Genomic DNA, 27981 nt, shown 5'->3' with positions numbered 1-27981 from the left:
TGATACTGAGCTCCCTGCCTCCCTCGCGTAACTCGCGTTGCGCTCGTCCTTTTATACTCGTTCTTGGGGGGAAGGGAGGGGTAGTCAGGGGGGGGCGTGGTCAGAGGGAGGGGAGTCAGCCAATCCCGGCTGACGGTTTTTTTATCTCGCAAAAATTTTCAATTGCACTTCAAACGTCTTCATATGAGATACATACGATTGCAAATACAAATTATTTAAAAATACGTTCTTTTCTGGTCAAGTGTGGGTGAATTGGACACAAGCCTTTATAACTGTTTTAAAGCAATTTTTCTGTGGAACGCAGCCATTGGCTACGGTCTACTTGTGCTGTAAATGCTTCAAAGCGTTCTCTCCTTTTTTTTTTAAGTTTTCTCTCTACGGGAATGGCACGGATTACACTGTCATTCGGCAGTTGTTTCATTATTAAAAAGAAAACGAAGAAGAAGATAGCCAGCTTGAATCTCCCATTAGCGGACTGTGTGAACGTTGAGATATCTACAAGAATATTTGAAAAACTGAAGAAGGAAAATTGGACGAGCGCGAAATAGCCAGCTTTCTTCCCTCTGATTGGCTCTGGCAATTCCTAGGACAAGTCGCGCCACAATTGTGCGTCCCTATAGAATCAGTTGAATTCCCAGCCGAGTGTCACAGTCCTGTCGCCGCGCCGCTGTCAGCGGTACCGTTTGACAGATTGTCCTCCACTTTCAGTCCGCCTGTCAATTTCACTTCCCTCTAAACAGCCAAGGCTGCCGTGCCTCGCTTTCTGTCGGGCTCTCGTCGGGCGTCGTCGACGCGACGGTCCTGCATCGACGGATTATGCGTTAGCCTGTCGATCGACGCCGCGACGGATACCTGGCTGGCCGAATCAACCCCGAAAGATTGAATAATGCGGCCGTCCCGTATGCAGATGACATGACATTTGCGCGCACAGTAATGAGGAACTGCGATATTAATCGCCGCGTGCCGTCAGCGAGAGCGAAAGATGTTCGTCCGAGATCCCTGTGGCATTGTATGCATTATCGTCACCTACGTGGCAGTGTTCTACGCTGACTACGTTGTGGTACGATGGATCGTGTTGCACACTATGCAAGACAGGTTGGCACGACGAATGTTTCTTGTTGACAACAATTATTAGTACAAACGCTCGCGGACCTCGTCAAATTTCTCCCTCGTCCACCCTACGTCATGTCTCGTACCTCTTTTGTAGATGCCTCCTTCATTTCTTGTTATTGCCCACGAGGAATCGTTTCAGCAACATTACTTTCTTTTGTTCTCAGCCTATGGTGCCCCTTCCATATAATAGCGTTTAACACTGTTGTACTTCTTCTAATGATGGCACATTTGAAAGCCGTCTGCAGTGATCCTGGTATAGTACCCTTGCCGCAAAGTAGAATGGACTTTTCCGACATTCACGTCTCTGGGGGAAGCGATGACCACGAGAGCGACGAGAAGGACGATTGGACGGTGTGCACTAGGTGCGAAACGTACAGGCCGCCTAGAGCGCACCATTGCAGAATTTGTAAACGTTGTATCAGAAGAATGGATCATCACTGTCCATGGTAACTACGAGTTGTGACAAATCACAATGACTTGTATCAATAGAATAACCAGTTCTTTTTTTTGCGATTTCTATAAGAAACGACAAACGTGCAAAATAATTTCGGACTTGCTAAAGACCTGCGACTGAATGTTTAAGGATCAACAACTGCGTCGGCGAGAGGAATCAAAAGTACTTCATACAATTTCTGGTGTACGTTGGTGCGTTAGCCATCTATGCTATTATTTTAGTCATTACATCCTGGATCTACGACTGCCCACAGTGCAATAACGATATTGCGGTCAAACAAAATCGCATGTACGTACTTGCGCCCTTACGAAGAAAAAAAGAACTCACGACGACTGGAACACTAATATTGACATGTTTTGCAGTTTACACTGTGTGATATTAGTTTTGGAGTCAGCACTGTTTGGTATGTTCGTCATAGCGATTCTAGTTGATCAGTTCCAAGCGATTCTAGGCGACGAGACCGCCGTGGAGCGCGTACAAGGTGTACAACAGCGTTACCACAATAAGAATACGCCACGAATGTTTACGCTTCTGTCTCAAGTATGTGGAAAGAGCCATCCGATATTTTGGCTGCTCCCTTGTCACAATCCACCGCGTTACTCTTTCAGAAAGGACGCGTATTTAATCGATCACGAGGTTTGAGATCGTATACAAAGCGAGTGTGTTTTATGTCTGCACATAAATGGTATTTCTTCTTTTTTTACATTATTTTTTTACATAACAGTATATTAGAATAATTAATTCCTTGGATTAGTACCATAATAGGTCTTTGTACGAATTATTGACATAATATAGATTTGAGACTTGTAGCTATAACGTTTCTACAGCGTGGAAATAATATATGAACAGTCGTTCTTAATTATATACATACATATATCAAGATGATTAATACATATATATTATTATAAATAAAATTTTATTATTAAGAATACTCTTAAAAGTCGCCAGCAGTAATTAACAACATCAATGATTTTTATTGACCGTATCTGGCAATTAAAATTAAAGGTAAGACGCCCGTCACGGATTGAAGGAGGTCCCAGGTTCGAGTCCTGGTTGGGGTAATATTTTTCGCAATAAGAATTTTAATTGCCAGATACGGTCAATAAAATTTTAATGTTATCATTATACACGTCAGTATGTATTTATTTTAATTGTGAACAAACAGTGGCTTTAATTAATATATGTTATTGCTTATGTTGAAATGACATGGGTAATAACGGTGCATACATGGAAGTGTAATCGACATTATGTTAATAAATTCAATTTCTTATACTTTACAGTTAAAATATATAAGAATAAGTGATACTCCAAGTGATACAAGTAAATAGTAATTCTTTAATTTATTAAGACAATTATTGCTAGGAACTGTATCCTCGCCTAATCAATTTATTCGCCGCAAGGATTGTATTGTAGTATTCTAGAAAATAAAATTGTTAATATAATTTCAAGAAATTGCAGCTTTATTATTAATACGTTAGATATTTCGCAAATAATATTGATAATTTATCTTACTCTCGCATGTTCGCTCTGATTGATAGTTTATCAGTAAACGATTATATTAAATTTTTATCTGGAAGAATTTAATATTTTAATATGTCCGACAATCAACAGTAATTATATAATAAACATTAATTTTATTGATATCGAATTTCGTTCCTTCTACGTGTGTGTTTTTATGTCGATTTATGTGCATTGGGCTTAAAAATGATAAAACAAAAGCTGCCAACCCTTCATCATTCTAGTTACATTTCTAACCACACTAGCGACATCTGTCAGTAATATTATTTTAGAATAGTTTACTTTCTATCCTTTCTATATTCAACGGCGGTTCATGTGATTATCAATTCTAACCTATGACTCTAGTTGGAATATTTTTCGTTTTGTTATTTAATACTTGCACATAAAAAGTCAAATTTTTAGACAGTCTAATACCGTTATCAGTTTGGGTTATATTACTATGAAAGTTTGTTCGTTTATAACCTAATGTCAACTTTCACATTTGAAGATATATGTATATATAATCTATACACACCAAACAGATAATTGTCCACTCTGTTCTAATATTAAATAAAACATGAGCAATAGTATAAAATTTGCAATTTTGAAGAAGGTATTTTTCTCCACAAGATGCGTATTGAAGTTATTTGAGACTCATTTTTTATCATTTGCCTAATTACATATTTTTCAGATTACAGAGTCTTTACAAAACACTAACAATGTAAACATATCTAGCGTTGCGTCTTGCTTGCATTTGAAAACACACAAGACCGAAGGAATCTATTCTTTTCTATTGCCATTAAAAACTAGGCAATACAATGTTCAGAATGAAGTACAGAATATTATAAATAATGATCGAACTGATATCTTTGACAACATTAATATAGAAAATGATACAATCTCGTTCAATGTTTCCAGAGATAGATGTGTCAAAGAAGTTTTGGAACATAACTGTTCAACAGTATTGGCTCCAAGTTTCGTGAATAATAAACAAAATGTAATAGTAGAATTCAGTTCGCCCAATATTGCAAAACCTTTTCACGTAGGTCACTTGAGGTCTACAATAATAGGAAATTACGTTGCTAACATCAACAGCTTTGTAAAAAATAATGTGAAACGAATAAACTACTTGGGCGACTGGGGTACGCAATATGGTTTGGTTCAATTGGGAATCGACATGGCAAATATTGGTGAAGACGAGATGAGAAAAAATCCTATGAAAGCCTTGTACACGGCATACGTTACTGCCAATAAACTGGCTGAGACCGATTCCTCGATATTGGATCGCGCGAGAAAAATATTTAACGATTTGGAGAATGGTAGAGGAGTCGCGTATGAACAGTGGAAAGCGTTTAAACAGTACACTGTCGAGGAATTAACAAGGGTTTATAGTAGAATTGGTATTACATTCGATGAATATCATTGGGAATCTATGTACAATGCGAAAAATATAGAGGAACTCGTTACGTTGATGGAAAGGATGCAGTTACTGATAAGGGACGAAGAGAATCGAAAAGTGGTGAATTTGGACAATGAGAAAAGCGTTCCTATAATCAAGAGCGATGGCTCCACTTTGTATTTAGCTAGAGACATCGCCGCGGCTATCGACAGATTTGAAAAGAATAACTTTGACAGTATGTACTATGTGGTGGATAATACACAAGCCAGTCATTTCTCAAATTTGCTAGAAATATTGAAACGAATGCAGATGCCGTGGGCTGAAAGACTGAAGCACGTAAAATTTGGCCGATTGCACGGTATGCGCACGAGAAAGGGTAATATGGTCTTTTTGGAAGATATCTTGGACATTTCCAGAGATGTCATGAGACAGAAGCAAATTGATTCGCCAAGTATGTTAATTTTAACAATATTCTGATATGTAACATCTAACTTTATAGACTAGTTGTAATTGAGAAACATTTTTAGCCACTAAAACTCGACTAGATTTATCTGATAAGAGCTCGGATATATTGGGCATTTCTGCAGTGATAGTTCATGACTTGAAGAGAAAACGACAACGAGACTATACGTTCGATTGGAACGCAGCATTCGATGTAAGTGATCTTTATGTTATCGTGGAAGTATTATCGAATCTTATGCCACGTGTTAAATAGTTTCTCTTAATATTTTTTTTTCGTAAGACCAGTTGAAAGGGGACACTGGCGTGAAGCTGCAGTATACACATTGTCGACTAGTTAGTTTGGAGCGCAACTGCGGCGCTGTCCTAACTTTGCAATGTGAGCCAAGTCTATTACAAGAAGAAGTCGTCGATGATTTAGTCATATTAATTGCCAGGTTCGAAGAAGTAGTACTGAAATCGTACGAAGAAATAGAACCCTGTATATTAACAACGTATCTTTTCCATTTAAGGTAAGATATAAATTCCAAGACTCTCCAAGACATTTTCCACAATTGTCTAACTCAAGTACAATTTCTCTTTCTTGTTTAGTAAAGCAATTAACATAGCTTTCAATTCGTTGAGAATAAAGGATGAATTGCCTGACGTTGCTAGTCAAAGATTGCTGTTGTTTCTCGCTGCTAGAAATGTTCTTGCGCAAGGTATGAAATTACTTGGTCTAACACCTCTGGAAGAGATGTGAAGGCAATTTGTCGAATTTTATCATATTGATCTGCTAATCTTGATGAGACTTTGGTAAAAAAAAAACTGTGCATCTACTTTTCTTATTTGATGTCAGACAACTAGTTTAATTTTCTAAGACAGTTTTATTGTACAATGATGTATTCGATTCTCTATAGCGCCGTTTTATCATATGCAATGTGAAAATTACACGATAATGAGTAAAATTAACGTTTGTTCCAAGAAAACTTCCTTCTGGCACCTTCTTGACCCCACTTTTTTCTCTCACGTCTTCTCCAGTCCCTCGTTAGCAGCCCGGCTGTTTGAAAATAACAGTAATTTTTTAATTATTTGATACAGCATATAATTTTCAATTCGCGTTACTAAACAGTTCGTAAACTATGTATCATATTTTATATGATGATATTGTACCAAATCGATTGTTCCTTACCAACTCGCATTCTTTCGACCATTGGTTTGTCAACAAAGCTACGTAAGCCCCATGCGATACCCCAACGTATAGCACCCGACTGACCATTAGGCCCCCCCAAGTTAACTGTAGCTTCGATGTCTACTTTATCACTCATGTTCGTAAAAAGTAATGGAAATATAACCTGTAACAGATAACATATACAAGCATGAGAGACGATCTTGTGATTACTATCTCTAAAGAGAGATGGGCAATTGCTTAAAGTAGAGATTGGAAAAGCCGATTTAGATATTTCGAGACTTCTTTGAGAAGTTGATAGTTTTCTCGGAAAGATCAAATTGAAAAAAAAAGATTCCTTTAATCATGGAAATCTCAGCTATAAATACGCAGTTGTCTTTTACTGGGGATACATTTGTAACGGAAGAAAATAGAATATGAATCACATAATGCAAATTGCGGATTGAAACATCGGATCGTACCGATATAAAATTGTGCGAATCATAACGAGGTATGTTCTTCTTTCGTCAACGTTGTTGCGACATTTTCCAACATCTTGTTCATCTCTAGCAACTGTGCTCTGAGCAATTTTATAGCGTCTTCGTTCACTTTCATCATAGCGATCAGTTTTTCGAACGTCATTTGTAGGGTAACATCGGAGAGTCCGTTTTGTCGTTGCTTCAGCCAAACAGCGTGATCGCTCAAATTGATGTCGTCGTTCATAGACGTGGGAATATTCTTCTGTGCTATCTCGTAAGCGGCTTTCATTATATCCTTCGGCAATCGCTTCTCGAGGAGATTGAGCGGTTTTACCACGAGGACCCGTTTTCTATTTTCAACGTCGATCTTGTGATCCGACATCCACTTCCGGAAAGCGTACGGGATCGTAGTGTTGTGCAGCACCATTTCCGTGAAGAGGATCATTTTCGTCTGCCTCACTAGCTTGGTGAGCCCTGCGTGATTCCTCAGACCTTGTATATCGTGTACGGCAATACCGACCAGCAGGTTCATCAGAATTACAGTGACGAATACTATGAACAGCGTGAAGAGAATCTGCGAACACACCGACAGGGGGTGATAAATGACGAAGGAGCTGCCCGTCGATTCGTCCATCTGATTGAGGAGTCCCTCGAAGTCCAATTCACCAGCCATCATAGCCAGGACTTTGATTAGCCCGGTGAAAGGATTACCGAACGCGGGCTCGCTGGCGAATATCACGCAGAAGCTGATGGTGAAGCCGATCAGTAGGCCGGAATACGCTAGCAGGAGCTTGGCGAACTCGAACTGGATGTGCGTGAACATGGCGACGTAGGTGCCGAAAGCCGGTAACTGGCCCACCATCAGCATCAGGTTGGTCCAGGCGCAAAGGATGGCGAACGCACCGACGTAATTTTGCCAATCGTAAGTACGCCCGGTGTACACGAAGGACGTAACGAATACGCTCACGATCACCACACCGTCCAGCACGTTGTCGATACTGGAGAAGTACTGTATCGCCGATTTGTACACCATAAAGCCAAATATCTTTCTCGGTATGGTGATGCACGTGAGGACCAGCGCGAGGTACCATTCGATCTCGATGACCGGTTTCCGGAAGAGAAAGCCAGACACTCGTCTGTTGCCGCAAATCTTGGAACTATTAGTTTCGTTGTGATTGTAACATTTATACGCTAACGCAGTGAGCACGTAGGTGGTCATGCATATCACGGTCATAGCGTACAAGAGTATCCTCAGCAGGTACAGCTTGCGAATCTTCTCCCACTTGAGATGCAGAAAGGCCATGACCAGCGGATGCGACAACAGGTCCTTGCGGTGCTCCTGCACGAAGGTGTTTATGAAGCTGGTCTCGCACTGATTACCGCTGGGGAAGAGAATGTCGAAGTGCAGTCGCATCTCGAATTCGCGATTATGCGACACCGGTCTGGTCAGTCTGATGGAGGCGTCCAAACGCTGCCGGAACACGTGCAGGGACTCGGGGATCTTCTTCAGTATAATGTTGAGGGCGGACAGTCCGGTGCACGTGGTCGCGCTGATGTCGGCGCCCGCCCAGATGAGCGCGTCCACGCACCGGGACTGCTCGTTCAGCGCGGCGATGTGAAGGGGCGTGAAGCCGGTTCGATCGACCGCGTTCGCCAAGGCGCCGCGTTTCAACAACAGCTGTACCAACTCGGCGGACGAGTCCGTGCTCATCACGGCGAAGTGCAGGGGCGTTCTGTGCTCCCTGTCTACGGCGTTCACGTTGGGCGCGCTGGCCGACAGCAGCTCGACGCACGGTGCCGATTGCACGAAACAGGCCACGTGTAACGGCGTCTGGCCCAGATGATTCTTCTCGACGACGCTGGCACCGCGCTCGAGCAGCAGCTTCACCGTCTCCACCGCCTTCGCGCGGACGGCACTGTGCAGAATAGGCTCGACCACTTCCTGGCAGACGTAATTTAGCTTGGCGCCGTGATCCAGTAACGTGGCCGCGGCATGCCAGCTATTACCGAGCGCCGCGAAGTGAAGCGGCGTGTAACGTGTGATGAGGCTCTCATAATTCACGTCGGCGCCCTTCGCGATTAAATACTCCACGCAGGCGACTTTGTCGCCCAACGAAGCCGCGAGAATGGCATTGACGCCGGTCCGCGGTTCGACGTAGTCGTAACGCGCTCCGGCGTTCTCCAGTTCCGGCAGATGATGCAGCAGACCGCGATAGCACGCCCAGATGTAAGCGACATTCCGTAGTCTCTCGTTCTTGCAGGCATCCGGAAGCTTGCGATTCTTCTCCATCTGCAGTAGCAGCCTCGTCTCTCTCGAGTCGACGATGGACCATATAGCCGATCTCAATTTCGCACCGTTTACGTAGTGGTTCTGGCAGCACTCCAGATTGTCGAAGAAGAGGGAGTCGTCGACCGGTGGTGGCTCACCGGCGTCGATCTCAATTCGCTCGTTATCAAACTTCGATAAGGTTGCATTATCGATCGTGATTTTTTGCGGATGATCATCTGTTGTGCACGGGCATCTTAGTGACCTGTAAGTGGAGGCTAATCTCACGGACAGCGGCTCGCGTTTGTGACGACTGTTGAAGCTTCTGGTGGAATAAAACTGTTGTACGCCGGCGTTTAAACTAGTCGGTATCTTCGGACCGTTCATCTCGAGGTCCACCCCTTTAGCACTCTCCCCTAACGAGCCTCGATCACTCTCACACATATTCGCTCCAATTAAAACTTATTCACAATTGAGAATAAGTTTATCGTTTAATTTCGTATCTTTTCCAAAGTTCACGTTCGTTATCTAGTTTTATCTCGCTTGAACTATTTCCAATCTCAAAGTTCTCATCGTTGTTACTACTTCTGTCACCTCAGGTTTTCCACATTCTCGCGCGCAAAAAAAACTCGTATTGCATACTTTATCTCGTCGTACCATTTGCAATTATAATAATCTTGTCGTTTTTTATTACTCCACGTGGCCTTTTCATATTATAATTATATCATAATTACTTCAGCTAGTATGTTATGTTGTACAACGTTTGAGTTGCAAGCGTCGTTTCGTAATTAGGCATTAAGTATTCGTACCGTTATGCGACGATTGGCGCAATGAAGCATCTTAATTATTGCAGTCACGTCACTGTGTGTGTGTGTCTCTTCGCTCCTTTTCTCTCTCGTTCCTTTCTTCGGCAATCACGTCATGCCAACGAGTCTTTTTGTTTAGGTCAATTCAAAAGAGGATTATCGCTGTCCCACGGCTTTGACCGAGTGCCTTGTATCCAAGCTGCTCTGATTTAATCATGACTTGCAGTCATCCGGACATCTTCTGATTGATGATATCGTCTTGATTTATGTGACACGCAGACAAGAATAGAGATGAATAAAGATCGCTCTCTTCTAAAGCTCTTGTTACCGAGTCTCTGTTATACTCGTCAAATGTACATTTATCCCTTTTCATCAATAAAATACGATATCACCGAGTGTGCTTTCACGTTTATCGCATATACATTAGCAATTTTGTCACCTGCTTTTTAATTTGCGCCGTTACTGCTATTCCTCGTGCATTAGTACTTCTTCACGCGCTCCTCTGAGAGGTTCAATGTTGATATTCCTACCGAAGGCGTGTCATCGAATATCCATCTGTCGCGGCGTAAAGATCTCAAGTAATACAAGCAGCACGATGATTTTATAAGTTTCACTCTGACACTCTTCCGTTCTTCTGGTTACCGGCTTCGTACGGTCGTCACTTCGTCCTCTCGTTTAACGCTCCCACTTTTTGAGACACGTATTTATAAGAGCCTAGAGACTGGTCGAGGAAACCCCGAGTTTTCGACTCTGGAATGCAAAAGCGACCCGACAAGGATTTCGGCCGCATTTTCTAATCGTAAAAATTATGTCAGCTCAAGATGTCTATCATTGACAGTACACTTGGCAATTCTACGAGCATTACAGCGGACTGCTTTGTACGATCGCACTACACGTACTGCATGACGTACTCTGCATACGCCTCTGGATACGCCTTCGCGTGGGAAGAGGAATCTGCGAGCAGAGGGGCAAGACGCGTGATTAACAAAATACATAAAAATAAAATATGTGGGTCCAACTCGAGGACTATTTTACGCACACCCTTGCGTACACGAGCTGCCCTTCGGTTAAATTCCGGATTGATCTAGATGAGACTGGAAAATATCGGCGAAAGATTAGTCGAGTTTTATTCTAGGACACTGGTATTTACATTGTTATCGTTAAAAAAATATCATTAAACACAGATATTTGCGTTCTTAATCAGATGTAACGATAAATCGTTTTCTTCTTGTTGAAAATCGATGGATGAAGGTTGACCGGAGAGACAAGAAAGGAGAAAAAATATTTTTATCAAACTGAAGTGTTCCACTTGCTAAAAGAAATGGAATTTTTCCAGAGTAAAGGCCATAGAGAAACAAAAAGAGTTATTTAAATTACAGATTACTAATATCTATAGGGACAGTATAAAATTACATTTTAAGCATATTAATTTTTATAATAAACATGATTTTAAATTATAAGCTTGTTTATTATTTAGCGTCTCAAAAGTAATAAGACAACTAAGTGAATCGATGGAAATAAATCGATCGTCATTCGTTGTTCCTTTCTGTTTAATTCTGTTCGTACGTCTGTTGCTCTTCTAATACTTGATTCTTTTATTGTTTTATCTTTTTTCTTATAGCTTCCCGAATCTGTACTGCGTATATCTAGGCAAACTCCTTTCACCGTCACGTGATCGTAAATATGATATCACGATTTACGTAATTTTTAATTTTGTATTCATTTTAAGTACATTTACAAGATCTCTGCCAAGAGACATCCTCGAGTTGCTAGCTGCCTATCAATTGTTGATACGTAAAATACACAAATGCAACATTGCGCAAGAAATGAGTAAAATGAATTTCGTGCAATTTCGTACTCACTCTAATAAAAGAAAACAAAAAGAAAGAAAAAAGCAGTTTCGAACAGTCGAATTCAAGACACGAAACAGTTTTGCCTTGCGGCAATTTTATTTGGGCTACGAGTGGAAACTTTAGTAGTTCCATAATGCGGTAGAATATATAATGGCTTTTTTATCATAATTTTTTATCTGTTTCTCAGCTAACCGATTCGAAGAATTGAAAGGCACCAAATTGTCTGACAGATGAATACGGCGAGATATCGCCAATTTTGTGTGTGAGATAACAAAGTACAAAGTCGAAAGTACGGGGCCTCTAAAATTTTAACCCACTAAATTCTCTTTAACAGGTAGATCAATAACTCATCGTCCGGGTTTTATCTCGTTACCGAGTTTTCTATTATGACAGTTGAACTTTCAACGGACGAGTACTTATGCAGATCAGAACCGGTTTTGTCAGCCTACGCGCGTACTGTTAATATTATATATGTATACTTTGACTTTGTTGAAAATTTCAAAATGAAACTTGATTAGCAAAAGACAAGTTTACAACTTTCCTGCTAAACTTGATGTCGATATAAAAATTTATTTATTCGTACGTTTAACGATACATCTTGGTAGAAAGTTCGCAACCATAATGTGTACAGGTACATTTACTAAGATTCAAATAACGTAATAGTAAATGTAATAGTCTAAAGAAAAAACAAAAAACAATACTTACAAAATTCTTTTTATTAGAACTTAATAATAAAAAATTAAGAGTAAGGAAGATTATTAAAAATATACTAGTGAAAAGCAATTAGACGTGACGTCGCAAATCAGATTGCATTAAACTGAAAATAATTATACATAAACATACCTGAATTACATATAAAACTTACATATATATATATAAACTTTTTAGAAACTTTTCTGACAAGCCGAAATATTTTATAAAAACTTTTACAAGTGTGAAAGAATGTTTAGAAAAAGTAGAAACGAACTGTCCTATTTTCTCTAAGGTCTCATCAATATACGTAATTTTGTATCCGCGTCACGAAATCCACGTTACTTTAGATACTAAATACATACTAAACGTTTATAGTTGAACAAATACATATATGTATTTTAGAAGAGTAAAGTAAATTAAGTCTTTCTAAAGGAATATTTCGTGCAGTTACTGCGTCAAGATTTATTGAAACACAGCATTAATTATATGCATAAAATTACGCAAGCCGCTAGTGCTTTTTTTAAATCAAATTCATACATAAAATGGACGGAATTAAATATGACTGACACTGGGCACAACCACATGTGTATCACAGAAATAAATCGATCTTACGAGCGCGATTTAGACAGCGGGTGTTTGCTGGAGGATATAAAACGCTCAGAAGGATAATTAATTCGCGATATTTTAATTATTCATGAAGTATTCGACGCCACGTTCCGCGAATTTCAAGCTTTTAGAATATTTTATCGTTGCCCCATAATCGAATTTCAAATCTTGAACGGTTGTAAATTCTTTTCCAACTCAAAGGGATTTCCAACTTGTCTTGTTACTGGCAATTTAATTTATTTACCAAAGTGTTGTAAAGGCTCCCAAAAAGAAAATGTGTAGAAAGGAGAAAGCGCCAATATGAGCCACAAAATGAACGGAACTCAGTTCTCGCAATTTAGAATCAAAATTTCTCTTTAATAACAAACGTTTCGATCCTTCTTCGGGTCTTGCTCAGTAAAAACTCGTTTAGACCGAATAAAGCATAAGGCAATATTTTAGGGAATCGGTGCGCCCAGACATAGAGTTTTTACTGAGAAAGACCCGAAGAAGGGTCGTAACGTTTGCTATTAAAGAGAAATTTAGATTCTAAATTGTGAGAACCGGAGTTCCATTAATTTTGTGGCTCACATTGGCACTTGCTCCTTCCTACACATCTATTTATTTATTTTACCACTGTGCGCTTTTATAAGCTCTCGAAGGAGTGTATGATTTTTCTCGCAAATCTCCTTAAGTTCCGCGATATCGTCTTTGAATTTGTTGCAGTCGTGTTGCAGCGTATCGTCGTCGAGGCCACGACGACGAGCCGCGGTCACGTCAGCTTTGAGACCCGCTTTCGCGAGATAGGCCGCGCTGTAAGTTTTTCTACGCGACACGGCGAAGTTGTTCTGTCCGTCTCCTTCCTTGGCTATTTTGTAGGCGGCCGAGAGAACCTCGCGCGGTAATCGCTTCTCTCTGGGGTTTAGCGGACGAACAGTCAAAACGGCTCGTAAAGGTGACGGTAAGAATAGCGCGGTCCATCGCATGTACTTGACGAAGCGTTTCGACGGTGTAAATCCAAGAAAAATGGCAATCTCTACGTCGTGGATCAGTTTCGTTTGGCGAACGAGTTTCGCGAGACCTGCCGTCTTTTGCAGGCCCTTGATATCATGCACGGCTATGCCGATCAACAGATTCATCAGCACAATCGTGACGAATAGAAGAAACAACACGAAGGAGAGTTGGGCCGAGATTTGTAGCAGGATCCAGGAAGTTCCTCCAATATTTTCGTAAAGACCACCCTTGTCGGATGAGAAGAAGAGGTCCTCGAAGCCTAATTCGCCGGTCATCATCGCGAGGACCTTGATGAGACCCGTGTGCGGACTGCCGAAGGACTTGGAATGTGGAAATATCACGCAGAAGCTCGCCGTAAAACCCACGAGAAGGCAGGCGTAGGCCAAAAGTAGCTTGAACACTTGTGCCTGCACGCTGGTGAACATAGCGACGTAAGCTCCGAACACCGGCAGCTGCCCGATCATCAGCATCAGATTGCTCCAACCGCAGAGCACAGCGAAGGCGCCCAAGTGACTTTGCCAGGTGTACGTTTTTCCCGTGTACACAAAAGAGGTGGCGAACACGCTCAGTATCACGCACCACTCGACCAGGTTCTCCATCTGCATAAAGAACTGCCTGAACGAACGGTAATTGGGAATGACGGTAAACTTGCGGCAAGCCTCGAGCAAGGTGAGCACCATCAACGTGTACCACTGAATCTCGAGTACCGCAGGATGTTTGTAGAGAAACCCATAGACGCCGGTCGCGTTCGCGCATAACGGCGGATTGTGCACGTAACCCTTTGACTCGTTGTAACAGTTATGAGCGAGGGCGGTTATCACCCAGCTGGTGAGGATCAACACGTACATCAAGTAGAACAGCAATCTGGCGGCATAGTACTTGCGGATCTTGTGCCACTTGAGATGGAGGAAGGACTGGCACAGAGGATGCTCCAGGATCTCCTTGTAGCCCTCCTTCACGAAGGTGTACAGGTAACCGATCTCGGGCGAGCGACTTCGCCGGTTCCGCCGGTGCTGCAACAACGGGCGGAAGTCCAGCTGCAGCTCGAGCTCGCCTGCGATGAATCCCTGTCGATTCAAGCTCAGAGACGTGTCCAGCCTACGTTCGAGCACGTCCAAGGACGTCGGGGTCTTACGAAGAACGACGGACAGGGCACTGTTGCCGCCGATGGTCCTGGCGCTGAGATCCGCTTCGTGCTTTATCAGCAGATTTACGCACCGTGACAATTCGTTCGAGGCGGCGATGTGCAGCGGCGTATAGCCGTATTTGTCGGCCTTATTCACGTCCGCTCGCCACTTGAGCAAGAGCTCGGTGATTTCATCAGTCATCAAAGACTTGCCTAGAGCCACGTGCAGAGGTGTCCGACCCTCGTCGTCCTCTACGTTGGGATCCGCGCGACCTTTCAGTAAAATCTCCACGCATTCCAGAGAATGCGAGCGAGCAGCTAAGTGCAAGGCCGTGTGTCCTCGATGGTTCTTCAGTTGAAGATTAGCGTTTGCTTCGACCAGAAGAGCCAAGTTGTCCGCACAACCGTCTTCCGCGGCCAGGTGCAAAGCGGTGTCGTTCTTTCCGGTAAATAAATCCACTTGGCAACCGGCTTTCAAAAGTATGTCCAAACAAACTGTGTCTCCGCCGTCGGCTGCATGATGAATAGCGGCGTATCCGTCCTGATCCAAACGATCTAGTTCCTTGTTGTTCGGTGCGAGTAGAGAAAGTACGCGCTGGGCATTGGTTCGTGAAGCCACGTGCAAGACCGTCTCTTCACCGTTGTGCGGAGATAGCTGACTGACACCTCGTTGCACAAAGTATTGAGCAACGTCGTAGGCATCTCCAAAGGCGGCATAGTGAAACGCCGTGTGTTTCATCACGGTATCGACGCTCGCGCCCTGTTCCATCAAATACTTGACACCATCCAGACAATTCCGAAACGCACACAAGTGCAACGGAGTGAGGCCATGATCGGGCTCGATATAGTTGACATTGGCGCCCCGTTTGCACAGACAACGTATGAGATTTGTACGACTCGTAAAACACGCTTGCAGCAACAAGATGTCGACTTCACTGGACTTGGCGTCCGCGACGATCGTCTCCTCATTTGTCTCGCCTATTTTATTTGATTCCAGATTTTCCCAAACTTGTGACTTGTAGCTCATACGCCTCCTGTGTTCCATGAGAATATTTTTGATAAAGTCCTCGTTGATGCGCAGGGAAGTGCGGTCGACGGAAGAGGCCTGTTCGTCGGAAGAGACACGTTCACTGATGACGCAGTAATCTTCCATTGAAGCTATAGGACTTATCGAGCTATCGGGTAGCGGCGGCGATGCGAAATGAACTCGACCACTTTCGGACTCATTGTCATCTTGCTTAGGTGATGAGCGTCTAGCCTTTAGTCGAGTTAGGAACAAGGAAGCCGCGCTCGTGTGTGTCAACATGGTCGGGACGATTTTTGATACTTTTTCCTCGGTTTCTTCCATCTCTTTCGCTCCCGAAAACGATACGAATTTGTTGCTCGGATTATCTACCATCTCCACTTGTTGCCGTATTAAGAGCAATTTACCTATAAACGTGATACACCTATTTAACGCTAGCCTAAAGTCTTAATATTTAGTCGAAGCATAGTAGTACAAAGTCGAAAAATTGTATCCATTTTATTAGGCATGAGAAGACAAGTTAAAGATACTTTTTCTTTCTACAAACTTATCAGAGATAAAAGAAAAAAATATGAAAAGTCTATAAAAAATATAATATTAGAACTATAAATATTCTTCCCGTCAAAATAAATAAGTATTTAACATTTAATATCTACGATCTTTCAAGACTATAAATATCACAAAATTGAAGATTAAATTAGATATTTTCTAAAGCCCGAATACTTTCATACGAAAGATTGAATCACACATTATAAATATAGTCTCAATAAATACGTATGTGTTAATGTCTTTTTAATATTTTTTAAAAGTTTAATGATACAGCGAGAGATAAAATGTGAATTTCGGAATATGTCTCATCTTCTTATTTTTCTATTTCAATGTAAAAAAATTATAACTCAAGGCAGTACACTTTAACATCGAAATTCATTACAAAACACATTGCGTGACTTTTGTAGAAGTTAATTGGAAAATCGGTTAAATAATCAAGGTACAGCCTGTTATCGTATTGAATTAACGATTATTACGGTCCATTTCTGAGAAACAAAGATCTAGATTGATATCATACAAATCACATAATGATGGAACAAAGTGACTCATTACGGTGAATGATAGAAAAAAATAACAAGAAGTTTATAGATATAATAAAAAATAATAAATCTTCTCTGCAACATTCCATTAGTTTGCAGTTAAAAATAGACTTTAATGGAGTGACTGGACACTAAACAATTCTGAGAAATTCAATTATTCCCACTATTATATCCATACTAAAAAAAAGTAGAGATCGAATATATAAAAATATAGAAACACGCAAATCTATTGAAGATAAATTCAAATAAAAATCAAATATAATGAATCTTAAGTACGAAAATTAATGAAAGCTGATGGAAAAAATATAAACAGAAGTTAAATACGAAAATAAATACAAGTTCCAGTTATACGAAGGTAAACATAACTTTGTGCTGCCCTTTGTGTCAAATGTGTGCGTCATACGTGGCGCGAGACACTACCGAGTCTCTTGATATCAATCAGATCAAAAGCGAATGGCCGTCTGTTCGTAGTCAATAAACTACGTTTCGGTTGGTTTTGCGACAAATCTTGGATTTAGTTTTTTTTCGCGAACGTATTAGGCGATATGACGAGTTTGCGCGATCGGCATCACGGTAGAGATGGTTCTAAAGCGAAGAAGTACCTTGCACGTTTACGGCACGAGACTAGGCTCAGAGGCGAACGTTGATAATCGTCTCGGTCGCATCACCTCGATCTTTCGCCAGACCGGTTCACACTGAGAGCGAGAGAGTGTGCAGCATACGACCAACTCCATCGTACCGGTTATACTAGCGAAAGAGGTTTGGGTATAATATGTACCGGATGAGACCGGTCAGCTATCAGAAATGCGCACGGAAAGGTCGTCTTCCATGAAGGACACCGTACATATTTTTCGTGCTTCACATTCTTCGCAATACACATCACAAAAAGATACCTCATAAAAATGCACATCCTCTTTCACAATGCTGTAATCGATTCTTCTTATTTAGGATTAACGGTGTTTAATGCAAATTAACTCTCACTTATTGTTAGCACTATATTGTGAAGGTTCCTACACTTGAATTTCTTAAATAAACACGTTGCATCCAAGCGTTTAGATACACGTTTGCATCTGCAGTGGAACATGTTGACATCCATTATCATAATGCGATCTAATGACTAAAGAAATACTGCATGACAATTTGCCTGAGTAAAAATCAGGAGAAAATTGCAGTTGAAAAAGTTGAAATCTAAATACAAATTAAAAGCCGAAAATAGGGAGCGAAGTTTAATGCCTTTGTACAACGGAGAAAAATTAGTTGTCTTCATGAGACGAACTCTCAAAGTGTTTTAATCAAATTTCGCAAGTTCAATAAACTCAGTTGACTCAAGACACGATTAAACGATTTCTCTGACCTAAATGTCAAAAATTGACCAGCAATATACATATAATGATATAATAACTCGCATACGATTGTATTATTAGATGCTCCCATATGTACTATAGGGAGTATTTAATAATTATAGCGCAATGCATAACATTGATATTTATACAAATAATTTCATTCAACTTTTCTATTTTTAAAGAATTTTAATAGCAATTTTTATTAAATTCTTTTTAATTAGGTTTTTATTACACATTAACATACGTTCTGTATTTCCAATAAAAATGATAGATAGCAGCTAGTTATTTTATCATTTAAATACTTAACAAGTTAATAAATTAGTACATAATCACAGATTTCTCTTTTTTTCACAGATTTAAATCACTTTGCTACGCGATGTAATATATCGTTAAATAAAAATAAAATATTTTAGTCATCTTGATTCTTTCATAAATATTATCACAGAAATTCTTACAGTATTATTATACAACACCCGTGTAACTTCTTTTTCTATATCAAATTAGAATGCAATACATTCCATCCTATTTTAACACAAATAACGGAAATAATCTCCAGCCAAACTGCATTATGTATACAATTTCAGGAGATTTGCCTGGCAACTTGTTGAAAATATCTTTTAACAAAGAGTGAAAACAAGATCGACTCCATTTTTTTCGCATTCGATTTTGGTCACAAAGTAGGTACCAAACGAAAGGTCTCGTAAACCTGATTACAGATATGTCCGTTTCAGACTGTATCTATTTAACGTTCCAGAGATATTGAACTCCAAAAATTCCAAAACCGAGTTGAAGTCGACTAAAAGGTTTCCCAATGGTCGATGCTAATGACATCGTCCTGTATTTGCTATGAACCTAAGTAAGTTTTAGGTGAATTTAGTGATTTTTGGGAACTTATTGACGAGACCTTTCGTACCTACTTTGTGACTAAAATCGAATGTGAAAAACAATGGGGCCATTTGCCCATGGACACTTGTTCTCGCTCTTTAATGTTGGCTTTGTTTCGAAGATTTGAGCAAAGAATAACTCACCTGTTCGCGATGATAAGTTTCTTCAAAATATGTTATGTCACATCCATTAATGATAATCTTTCCAGAGCCATTACCCCAAATTGTCACTTCACCTCTTGCAGACTTTCTCATGCAATCTAAAATTACAAAGAATTTTATGATAAGTTTTATCATTCCTAACCATTTGAGAATGTTGAGAAATTTTCAATTTACTTACTTTTAACTGTGATATATGGTCTTCCTGTACTGTCGTGTTCCAACTTTACATGCAACAATAAATCTTTATGTTAATTGTAACAATACTCTCATCATCGTTATTATATATAAACATCGAGACTTACAGGTGGTATTACTATCTCAGTGGAATGGGTAGCAAGCTTTCTACGATATTTTAAAATAAAGTCTTTTGCGCGACTTGACAATGGATGATCACACAGTCGTTCTAGCGAAGTAATAAGGTAGTCGTACTGAAAGAATTATTACACACTTGTGCGTTATAATTTTTTTTCTTTTCGTTTGAGATCACTGACTAGTTATTACCAATATATTATTTACCTCAAAATCAAAAATACTTTCAAGCAATTGTTCTTCAATCTCATGCTTCAACAACCACGACGAACCTATCAGATCGCTAAAAATATGACGTATTTAAAATAATTAGACTCCCATACAGCACCAAAGCTTTCAGAAACATTTCAGAAACATTGCAACAATGTTTTCTGAAATGTTTCTGAAAGCTTTGGTGCTGTATGGGCTTGATATTTTTTGCAAGTTATTTCTAAAATTATATATCAAGCGTGTACATATACGCACTTATTCTATGTAAATAAAATAACATACATTTTGTCCACAGGTAATGTCCCTTGCTTTATCAACGAGTCTTCGATATTATTCAGCGACTTGATCGTGTCGACAATATTCTGTGTATAAAAATAATTTTCAAAAATATCAATTGCTCTTCTTTATATATTTATATCTGTGACAGCCATTACGGGCAACTTACGTATAGTGTCTCATAATAATTCGGTCTGGAGGTGTAAAACATCGAGTGGAAGGGTCTCCCAGTCTCATCGAATTCTGCTGCTTTCCTACTTGGGAAAATCTTTTCTGGATGCTTCATCATCGGCCGAGCTCTCGGATCAAACAGCCCCGATGGAAATAGATATTCGATTGATCTCTAAAAGTAATAATTATACGGCATTAGAGAAATATATTAACTCGGATATCAAATTGGCACGATTTTTTTAAAAATATAATTACATACATCTACGTCCGCTTGCGTAAAACATTCTGGATCTTCACCCATCATGTTAGCCAAGTGTCTCTTCCCTATCTGATATTCTACGACCTCTTTCTTCATAAATTCATCTGGTAAATTAAAACAAAGATATATATATATATATTTATAAAATAAAATTAGAGTTGCACACGAAACATTGTTATGTTAACAGTATGTTGAAAAATGTATATGCAAAAAGAATAGATCTGTCACTCTACCGTGTTCCTTTGCACGTTGCAAGTACATTCGCATAGCTTTGCTTGTTTTCTTCTCAGGTTTCTTCGTTTCGGACTCGATCGAATCTTTAATTTCATCGACAACTGTTACATATGATCGCGATTCAATATGCTTCTGCAATCGCAAAACAATTAATACAGTAATTGAATAACTCGCGAATAATCAAGAGAAGAAAAACTGCGCTGGGTAAACGGGCTCGACGGCTTCGTTAATAAACTGCAGTCACTTACCGAATACCGTCCGGTACTCGGAAATAAAGCGATAGCGTTGCTGCTTATGCCGATCAAACGTCGAAATTGTGCACAACGAATAAAAGTAGATACCGCCATAATTACAGCTTGACAATTGGACCGAGTCGTTTCTCAACCGACTCGAGGGAGATAACCTCGTTCGAGCTAACCTATCGTAAACGGAACTGCTTCAATTAGATCAAGCTAGATTGGAATTAATGTCGATTCTCGCGATTTGGCCATGTTTCAAAATTCATGAAAAAAAAACATGATTGTTGCAATCTTTTCCGTCGTGCGTGTACAATTATGCGTCTACAAATTTCGCATCACGCACGAGACACGTGAAGTCACTGGAGGTCTCCCGGTTTTTGGTGTGTGTATGTGTGTGTGCTTTGCGTGCGCGCGCGATGTGCGTGCGTTGCGTAGAGGAGAGTCCTCTAATATGAGATAGCGGGTTTTCATGCGAATTTAATCACAAGTCTTTATTCACAACGATTACACGATCTAACAGTGAGCTTTCCATTAAACAGATTTCACTCATAGAGCAATGAATTCACGATAAAACCATTAGACGATGCCTATTAATTTAGCAAAAAACCCTGTTGTCTCACAATAGGGGACTTTCCTCTAAATCGTCTTAGGATTTGACGAAACCCCGGTTATCTCGATTAATATTCACTTCCAATACTCTGGATTACAGTTCTAAGAGAAAAGAATAAAATATAAACTAAACCGAGATTTAAAGTCAACTTTGACACATCGATAGAAATGGACATAAATTATCCGAAATTTAATCGTGATACCAAGCAATTAAAGTCTACCATTTTAACAGATGGAATCATTAATTTGTCGTTGCTTTACATAAAAAAAAAGGACAATGAATACAATCCAGAGATTCTTGAAATGGCGAGTTTAGAAATTTTAATCTCCATTGTTCTTTTACTTATCTAAAGATGCTGTACGGAACATTTCACTGGCTACGGAGTATCTGAAGATGATCTCGAGGCAGTCTTGAATACAAGATCAGACTTGATGAATAAACTGGCCCAAGTTATGAGAAAGTGCATGAATGCTCGGTTTAGCGCGTAGTTATTCCTGAAATTTTATTTGGGCGAAATAAAGGGAATGAATGACTAATGAACGGTAGAATAAAATTACATCTTACTGAAATATTGACGTCTTTTATTAGTGCTAGTTTTCTCAATCGTCTGCAAATCAATCCGACTGTCTCTTCCGAGAACAGTCGGTATATTGGTCGACATTAGCATGAGAGAGAGAAAGTTTACATACACTGCATAGTTTTGGAAGTATATAAAGTAATAAACACCAACAATCAGGCACCATCAACAAGTCACCAATAATCGGTACTCGTTAACGCCAACAAGATTAAGTTATTTATCACATAAGTAAAAAATAGATATGGATGAAATATTAAAAAGCTATTATAGTATACTGTTGGCAACAGCTTCTATGTGACGAATAGAAGCTATTCGTACAATCGTATCATACAGATATTTTACGCATGAATTTACATTAGAAGTCACAATAACAGCATTTTCAGCCTCTGTTTAATACCACACCTCTCAATGTGTCTCTCGTTTTCTCACCGTAACCATATTAAAAGCATGTAAATTATCTTTTTCTTTTCTTCATGAAAAATTATCCCTCTTTTTATTAACACAAGTATGTATGTACATTTCATATTTCTAGCAAAAGAACAGATCTTAAGATAATTGACCAAGATTTACGCTTAATTAACTAATATTCCCTAAACCGAAAAGAGAATCAGTACTTTTTATGACAATCAATATGTCAAACATACGTAGCGGTATATGAAATATTCGATTTGTACGTATAGCGCGAGAAAAAAATTACATGATTTCAATATGGAGTTGCAACATGAGTAAACAGGAGTCTTAAATTATTAATTTTATCAAATATCAGGAATGCATGATAGTATATATATATATATTGTATATAACATACATTTACTCTTAAAATGTTGCGTTCCACCGTTAGCAAACGGAAATATGTCTTCAAAGATGTATCTAATCTAGAAATTCTAAAATACCATTATTATTAAACTCGGTAGCCACTGAAAATCATTAAACATTCCTGATAAATTCTAACACCCCTGCAGGCCGTCGCAATATAGCTCTTGACACAGCTTTCTCCTTGTATCACAAAAAGAAAACAAAAGTACGTATGAGCAAGTTACGTGGCTAATATAAATATATATGTATATATACGTATGCGTATTAATATGCATATATAAAGATCATCATATTAATTGTAAGATACATATATATACACACACAGTTTAAAAAAAAAAAAGAGAGTCTCAGACGATGCAACATGCTTGGAAAATGCATGCTAAATTAGTAAAGTACTTTATACGCTAAGCTTTGTCTTTGGAAAGATTTCTTAACGAATAAATTATACTATTTCTCTGTGATAGCAAAGTCAACTAGTATTGATCAATTGTATCATAAATTATCTCAATCTCTTTCGGTATCGCTATAATCCTATCACGTAAAAATAAATATTTAGTATTAATATTACATCTTCTTCAACATTATTCCAACGTATAAACAGATTTGTCAAATAAACAGTCAACGCCCTGAAAAGATAAATGTACGATATAGGGTGACTTTTATTTCTTGGAAACTCGTGTATCTTACATTTCTAGATGTAAGATCCACTAGCGAGAAACGTTATTCTGTCGTCTCCTTTTTCCCTCTTTGTGTAAACGTTCAGATCTATTGTCATATGTATCTTTACGCGTTACATGTAATTGGAATTGAAACATCAATAACACGCTCCCTACATCGCACATTTAAAAGTACAAAGTAGTACAATATAGTAATTAAAGAAAAAGATAAAATATGTACCGGTTTACGTTAGTATTCCTTTTTTGTGCTGCTTAAACTGCCGTTTATGTTGCGCTGCGCTTTTCGGAAAGAGATCCGAGACCGTACGCACTGCCAAATGTTCTTTCCCGTGCCTGCTAAATTGCAAACTATCAAGGACGGCGATTCGAACTCATTAGGAACAATACCATCAACGGACGACTCGAAGAAGCTAAACAATGGAAACCAGATTCTGGTTCTGATCGAATCGCGCTGCATCAGTGCTTGATTATTCGCCAGCGTGTGATAGTAAAGAAACAATCGCGAGGTTATATAAAATGCGACGAAAACGTCGATGGAATAATGCTCGTGCGCCGCCAGGATGAAAAAGATACCAAACATGTTAAGCATCCATGTAAAAGTATGCAGAAAGTACAAGTGTCTCGGGGTATCTGTAACGAGGAAAAGAGCCTCCCGTAAGTATCTAAATCGACCGCTTCGACTGAAATAACGCACATTGTTACTTACACTCTGTAATGAAAAAATTAAGCATAGTTAACGCCACCGTGTGCCCGCTAAACATGTAATCCCCGCAAGTCCTGACACCTTGAATAGACATGCCGGCACCTCGCCAAATAACGTAAGCCATTGCTATTTTATTGTACAGCTCGACGTACGCAGAACTAAAATAACACATGTATGTATATATATATATATTATTTGCATTCACGTAGAAAGGATGATTCATATCTTGTAACGTATTATACATGTATCTCACTTTGACCAATCCTCGTCCGGGACTTTCCGTGGTTGGCATTGCAGATGCGCACCCGGCACTGACAAAGAAGTGATAAGCATCGTCACGCATCTCAGCAGGAAGACTGTACCCGACAGTGCAAAAAACCTCCGTAACAAAATAAATCTGTTCCATATTTAATAGATTATTCGCCCTGACGAGAATCACCTTGTCCATCGCCACATTTATTTAAGGGGGTTCCTCGTTCCTTACCTATACTTGTGAAATATAAGCACAAGGAGCCATATCGCAAAAAGCAGTGTACCGGTAACTTCGCACATATCAAACGCCCAAGGAATATGAGGTACGTTGTCTAAAAATATGTCTGGCAATGGAGGATACTTCTTCATATCAGGCACTCTGTCGTGAACGATAACCATCACAAAGGCAGTAATCCACGTGACGATAAATAAATATCCCAAACTGAGGACCGTCTTCCAGATTTCGGGTGGTAAGTGAGAGGCGTGTCCGTCCTCCGACACCGAGGCCGAATAGAATTCGTTCTCGATAGACGTTTCGTTATTCGTACCAGTACTGGGCATCTGAAAGCAAATTGCGTCAAGTGTGGAGCGACATTTGTACCCTTCGCGGCTCGTAGAACCGTACGCCGCTTTACCTCGTGCTTGTTTTGATGAGTATAAAAATTTGTCGAAGGGAACAAGTCGACGTATCCCAGGTCGAACAGACCGGCGACATTGTCCCTCTGCAGCTGCTTTATGGCTAGATACAGCTTCTTTATAGCACCGATCTTCCTTATGTTTAAAATACTAGATTTCAAGTCGTCCTCCTTGAGCGTGAGGAGCACCTTGCCGTCGATCTCGTGCGAGTAAAACAGGTCCGCGTACTCCTCGTGGCCGTTGTCGACGAGCCACGCTTTCACGTCGGAGCACGTCCACTCGATCACGTTTCTTAGGGACATGGTCGCGCCGTCGTCGGCGTCGTCGGCGTCGTCGTCGTCGCCGTCGTCGGCTCGCATCTAACCTGCGTAACAGACGAGCGAGCGCGCGCGTTAGAAAACGTACCGTTAGAAACCGGGAACGGGAGTTGGCCTGCCAAGTGGGTGACCTTGTGGCACGTCGGCCGCGCTTCTCCTCTAATCGCAACTCGTGTCGACATCGTCGCCACGCAATGCCCACGACAACGAGAGATAACGCGAGCTGTCCGGCGGCGGCTTCCACGAGGGCGAGAGCGCCAACTTAACCTACGGACTTGACGGCGCGAATGCCCACCTGAGGAAGAACCGCGGCACACCGTCGAGTCGTCGTGGCTGTCTTATCGGCACATCTTTCCGCGTCCGACGTGCGTGCCACCGCGCCGCGACTCTTCTCGTCCGAGAGAATCATGCGTCGGCAGTGCTGTCCGTGCACGGCGTCAACTCGCGCGCGACTGCCGTCACCTCGCGGACGTGGATTCGGTCGACTGATATCCGCTCGACACGGTGCGCCGCGGCTGTCACGTCGCGCCGCGGCCGTAGTTAAATAGCCGCGCGAAAGAAAGAATATCGGTGCGCTCGATAAAAGGGGGTTGTGTTGCCACGCGAGATCGACGATAACCGATGCTCTCGAATGACGCGACTGCCAAACAAAGCGTGCGTACGCACGGTGATTCAGTTTTTGCGATAAAACAAGCCATTGTTCCGCCGCCGCCTAGCGAGCTTCTCCTCGGGCGCGAACATATTGTTTGTAACTTTTTGCTCCCGCAGGTTTACTTGCGAGTCGTTTGCCGGTGACTTCCAAGCGTTTCAACTTTTAGAAGAAAGTTAAACGTGGACAATTGCTTCGTTACAATTGACAAGTCTCCCCCAACTTGTTCTTTTCCTTCCAATATTCGAATGTATACTCGATCAGTTTTACGTTAGCCCTGGCGAAAATATGTTTATCAAAAGTTTATAAGAAGTTTGTTTAAATGTCGAGTCAATGTTTTACTTGAATTTGAAATGTTGAAATTGCGTTTAATGATACAACGTCAAACGTTTCCAGTATAGTTTTCTAAGCGTTTGCAAAATGTTGTCGGTAAAGAATCAACCAGGTGTTTGCAACGTACTTTCAAACGGCGTAACGCATCGATAAAACTCTTCATAAATAATGTAACTATCGACAAAACTCGTCATAAATAAATATAAATGTCATCTCTCGCTTAACATATTCGCCAGGGAGTCGTAAAAACATTCTCATAAAAATGCAAAAGTATTATGTTACCAGTTCTGGGGCTCTTTTTTTTGGGGGGGGGGGGTACAAAAAGTGTATCCTTTCAATATCGAATCGACATCGTTTCGATGAATCATTTCTCGTTTTAGAAAAGTGTAAGGGGCAAAGTACAGTTTCCGATAGCTATAATCTATAAAATAGAAATAGGTAATACGACGTGGGCCAACAGGGGGATTTTAGACAGTTGGTGTTTGCGCGGGGTCATGCGTGAAATACAAATAAAAGGCTTGCGAGAAACATGAGAAAACAGAGAGTTCGTTGCGAGCCATTACAGAGAGTAGTAATAAAACAGAGACTTGGTGTTGGGTGCGTTGGAAGGCGAGGGACTGCCTGTGAATTTGACTTTTTGGCTGCTAGGGGCTTGAGAGCGGTATATTGGCTTGCGATTATTACGTCTTGCGCTTACTTTGGCCAACTAGTTTTATAATTGACGGACAATTGGATCAAGTTAGTAGGTATTGTGTACTTTGACCAAGTTCACATTGAACTGTACCGTGCGCAATATTAAAGATTTTGAATCCCTGCAACAAATTAAAGAGTCTACCTTATTTGATTTTACGCCCTATTTCGCGGAGGTCTAAGGTTTACATATAGCTTACAAAAGGTTCTCTCGAAATGCTCGGAGCGGATGCGGCCTTCGGTCAAAAATTTAACACTCTCCTCCCGTGAGCGGGAGTCGAAAGGTGTCGATTGAGTTTGAATGCAAATTCTAAATGGAGAGCGAGTTGACACGTGTCGATTTGTATTGAAAAACGTCGACTGTGTGTTCTCTAAAAGGAAGGCAGCTTTGATTATCGATTGACGGATTAATCAGAGCTTGCTCGCTCCCAGAAGTGCTGTACTCGCGGACGGGCAAGTCTTCGTGAAACAACCGGATGGGGATTTATTGCTCTACATTAGGATACTTCTGCCCCCCTCCCTCCTTCTCGCTCCAAATCAGGCGAATTTCACGGCGTGCGACGCGAGGCTCGTGGTTTCCTCCTTCTTCACGCACCGCGCGGCTGCAGCGTCAGGCTCGTCGACGATATTA

At 40.5% G+C, this 27981-nt stretch overlaps 5 protein-coding genes across 7 annotated transcripts; 2 read left to right on the top strand and 3 right to left on the bottom strand.

The window, feature by feature from the left end:
• The first annotated feature begins 608 nt into the window (after positions 1–608).
• LOC105563461 (palmitoyltransferase ZDHHC3) lies at positions 609–2492 on the top strand. Its single transcript, XM_012015074.1, has 4 exons — positions 609–1095; positions 1278–1559; positions 1697–1855; positions 1930–2492. Exons 1-4 carry the CDS (start codon positions 983–985, stop codon positions 2207–2209), a joined length of 834 nt encoding a protein of 277 aa, XP_011870464.1. The 5' UTR covers positions 609–982; the 3' UTR covers positions 2210–2492.
• A 660-nt stretch (positions 2493–3152) lies between these two features.
• LOC105563459 (probable arginine--tRNA ligase, mitochondrial) lies at positions 3153–5890 on the top strand. Of its 2 annotated transcripts, none has more exons than XM_012015073.1 (5): positions 3153–3677; positions 3756–4914; positions 4991–5118; positions 5211–5434; positions 5519–5600. In XM_012015073.1, exons 1-5 carry the CDS (start codon positions 3642–3644, stop codon positions 5523–5525), a joined length of 1554 nt encoding a protein of 517 aa, XP_011870463.1. In that variant the 5' UTR covers positions 3153–3641; the 3' UTR covers positions 5526–5600. The 2 variants fall into 2 exon arrangements, with proteins under 2 accessions (XP_011870463.1, XP_011870462.1); XM_012015072.1 differs by having other exon boundaries at positions 3154–3677; positions 5514–5890.
• Positions 5891–6174: 284 nt separating this feature from the next.
• On the bottom strand, positions 6175–16427 carry LOC105563521. The gene is made up of 3 exons (XM_012015158.1): positions 13380–16427; positions 6552–9275; positions 6175–6256 (listed from the first exon to the last, which is right to left on the bottom strand). The coding sequence occupies exons 1-2, from the start codon at positions 16288–16290 to the stop codon at positions 6571–6573; spliced, it is 5616 nt and encodes a 1871-aa protein (XP_011870548.1). The 5' UTR covers positions 16291–16427; the 3' UTR covers positions 6175–6256; positions 6552–6570.
• A 2657-nt stretch (positions 16428–19084) lies between these two features.
• Positions 19085–21198, bottom strand: LOC105563520 (28S ribosomal protein S9, mitochondrial). The gene is made up of 10 exons (XM_012015157.1): positions 21100–21198; positions 20851–20983; positions 20618–20721; positions 20357–20530; positions 20194–20273; positions 19909–19984; positions 19695–19820; positions 19571–19613; positions 19375–19490; positions 19085–19198 (listed from the first exon to the last, which is right to left on the bottom strand). The coding sequence occupies exons 1-10, from the start codon at positions 21196–21198 to the stop codon at positions 19085–19087; spliced, it is 1065 nt and encodes a 354-aa protein (XP_011870547.1).
• A 1062-nt stretch (positions 21199–22260) lies between these two features.
• LOC105563458 (sphingomyelin synthase-related 1) lies at positions 22261–26198 on the bottom strand. Of its 2 annotated transcripts, XM_012015070.1 has the most exons (6): positions 25974–26193; positions 25361–25725; positions 24958–25286; positions 24727–24870; positions 24477–24631; positions 22261–24400 (listed from the first exon to the last, which is right to left on the bottom strand). In XM_012015070.1, the coding sequence occupies exons 2-6, from the start codon at positions 25718–25720 to the stop codon at positions 24000–24002; spliced, it is 1389 nt and encodes a 462-aa protein (XP_011870460.1). In that variant the 5' UTR covers positions 25721–25725; positions 25974–26193; the 3' UTR covers positions 22261–23999. The 2 variants fall into 2 exon arrangements, with proteins under 2 accessions (XP_011870460.1, XP_011870461.1); XM_012015071.1 differs by having other exon boundaries at positions 24727–24852; positions 25361–26198.
• Between the last annotated feature and the right edge of the window lie 1783 nt (positions 26199–27981).

Source organism: Vollenhovia emeryi, unplaced genomic scaffold (genome assembly GCF_000949405.1).
Source record: "Vollenhovia emeryi isolate VEMERY1.0 unplaced genomic scaffold, V.emery_V1.0 DF939175.1, whole genome shotgun sequence".
In the NCBI taxonomy this organism is placed as follows: domain Eukaryota; kingdom Metazoa; phylum Arthropoda; class Insecta; order Hymenoptera; family Formicidae; genus Vollenhovia; species Vollenhovia emeryi.
The sequence above is the reverse complement of the archived record's forward strand: the minus strand, read 5'-3'. Positions and strand labels throughout refer to the sequence as shown.

Bases quoted from the DNA above. Each gene is read 5' to 3' on its own strand.
- LOC105563461 (XM_012015074.1), top strand. From the start codon at position 983: ATGTTCGTCCGAGATCCCTGTGGCATTGTATGCATTATCGTCACCTAC. The intron at 1,096-1,277 runs GTTGGCACGACG...TTTTGTTCTCAG, and splicing joins TTGCACACTATGCAAGACAG to CCTATGGTGCCCCTTCCATA. The intron at 1,856-1,929 runs GTACGTACTTGC...CATGTTTTGCAG, and splicing joins GCGGTCAAACAAAATCGCAT to TTTACACTGTGTGATATTAG.
- LOC105563459 (XM_012015072.1), top strand. From the start codon at position 3,642: ATGAGCAATAGTATAAAATTTGCAATTTTGAAGAAG. The intron at 4,915-4,990 runs GTATGTTAATTT...AAACATTTTTAG, and splicing joins GAAGCAAATTGATTCGCCAA to CCACTAAAACTCGACTAGAT. The intron at 5,435-5,513 runs GTAAGATATAAA...TTTCTTGTTTAG, and splicing joins ACGTATCTTTTCCATTTAAG to TAAAGCAATTAACATAGCTT.
- LOC105563521 (XM_012015158.1), bottom strand. From the start codon at position 16,290: ATGGTAGATAATCCGAGCAACAAATTCGTATCGTTTTCGGGAGCGAAA. The intron at 9,276-13,379 runs TAAATAAATAGA...ATTGTGAATAAG, and splicing joins AAAAGCGCACAGTGGTAAAA to TTTTAATTGGAGCGAATATG.
- LOC105563520 (XM_012015157.1), bottom strand. From the start codon at position 21,198: ATGGCGGTATCTACTTTTATTCGTTGTGCACAATTTCGACGTTTGATC. The intron at 20,984-21,099 runs GTAAGTGACTGC...TTGCGATTGCAG, and splicing joins CGAGTACCGGACGGTATTCG to AAGCATATTGAATCGCGATC. The intron at 19,821-19,908 runs GTAAATAATATA...TAATTCTTTCAG, and splicing joins AAAGTATTTTTGATTTTGAG to TACGACTACCTTATTACTTC.
- LOC105563458 (XM_012015070.1), bottom strand. From the start codon at position 25,720: ATGCGAGCCGACGACGGCGACGACGACGACGCCGACGACGCCGACGAC. The intron at 24,871-24,957 runs GTAAGGAACGAG...AATATGGAACAG, and splicing joins CTTATATTTCACAAGTATAG to ATTTATTTTGTTACGGAGGT. The intron at 24,632-24,726 runs GTGAGATACATG...GTGTTATTTTAG, and splicing joins CCGGACGAGGATTGGTCAAA to TTCTGCGTACGTCGAGCTGT.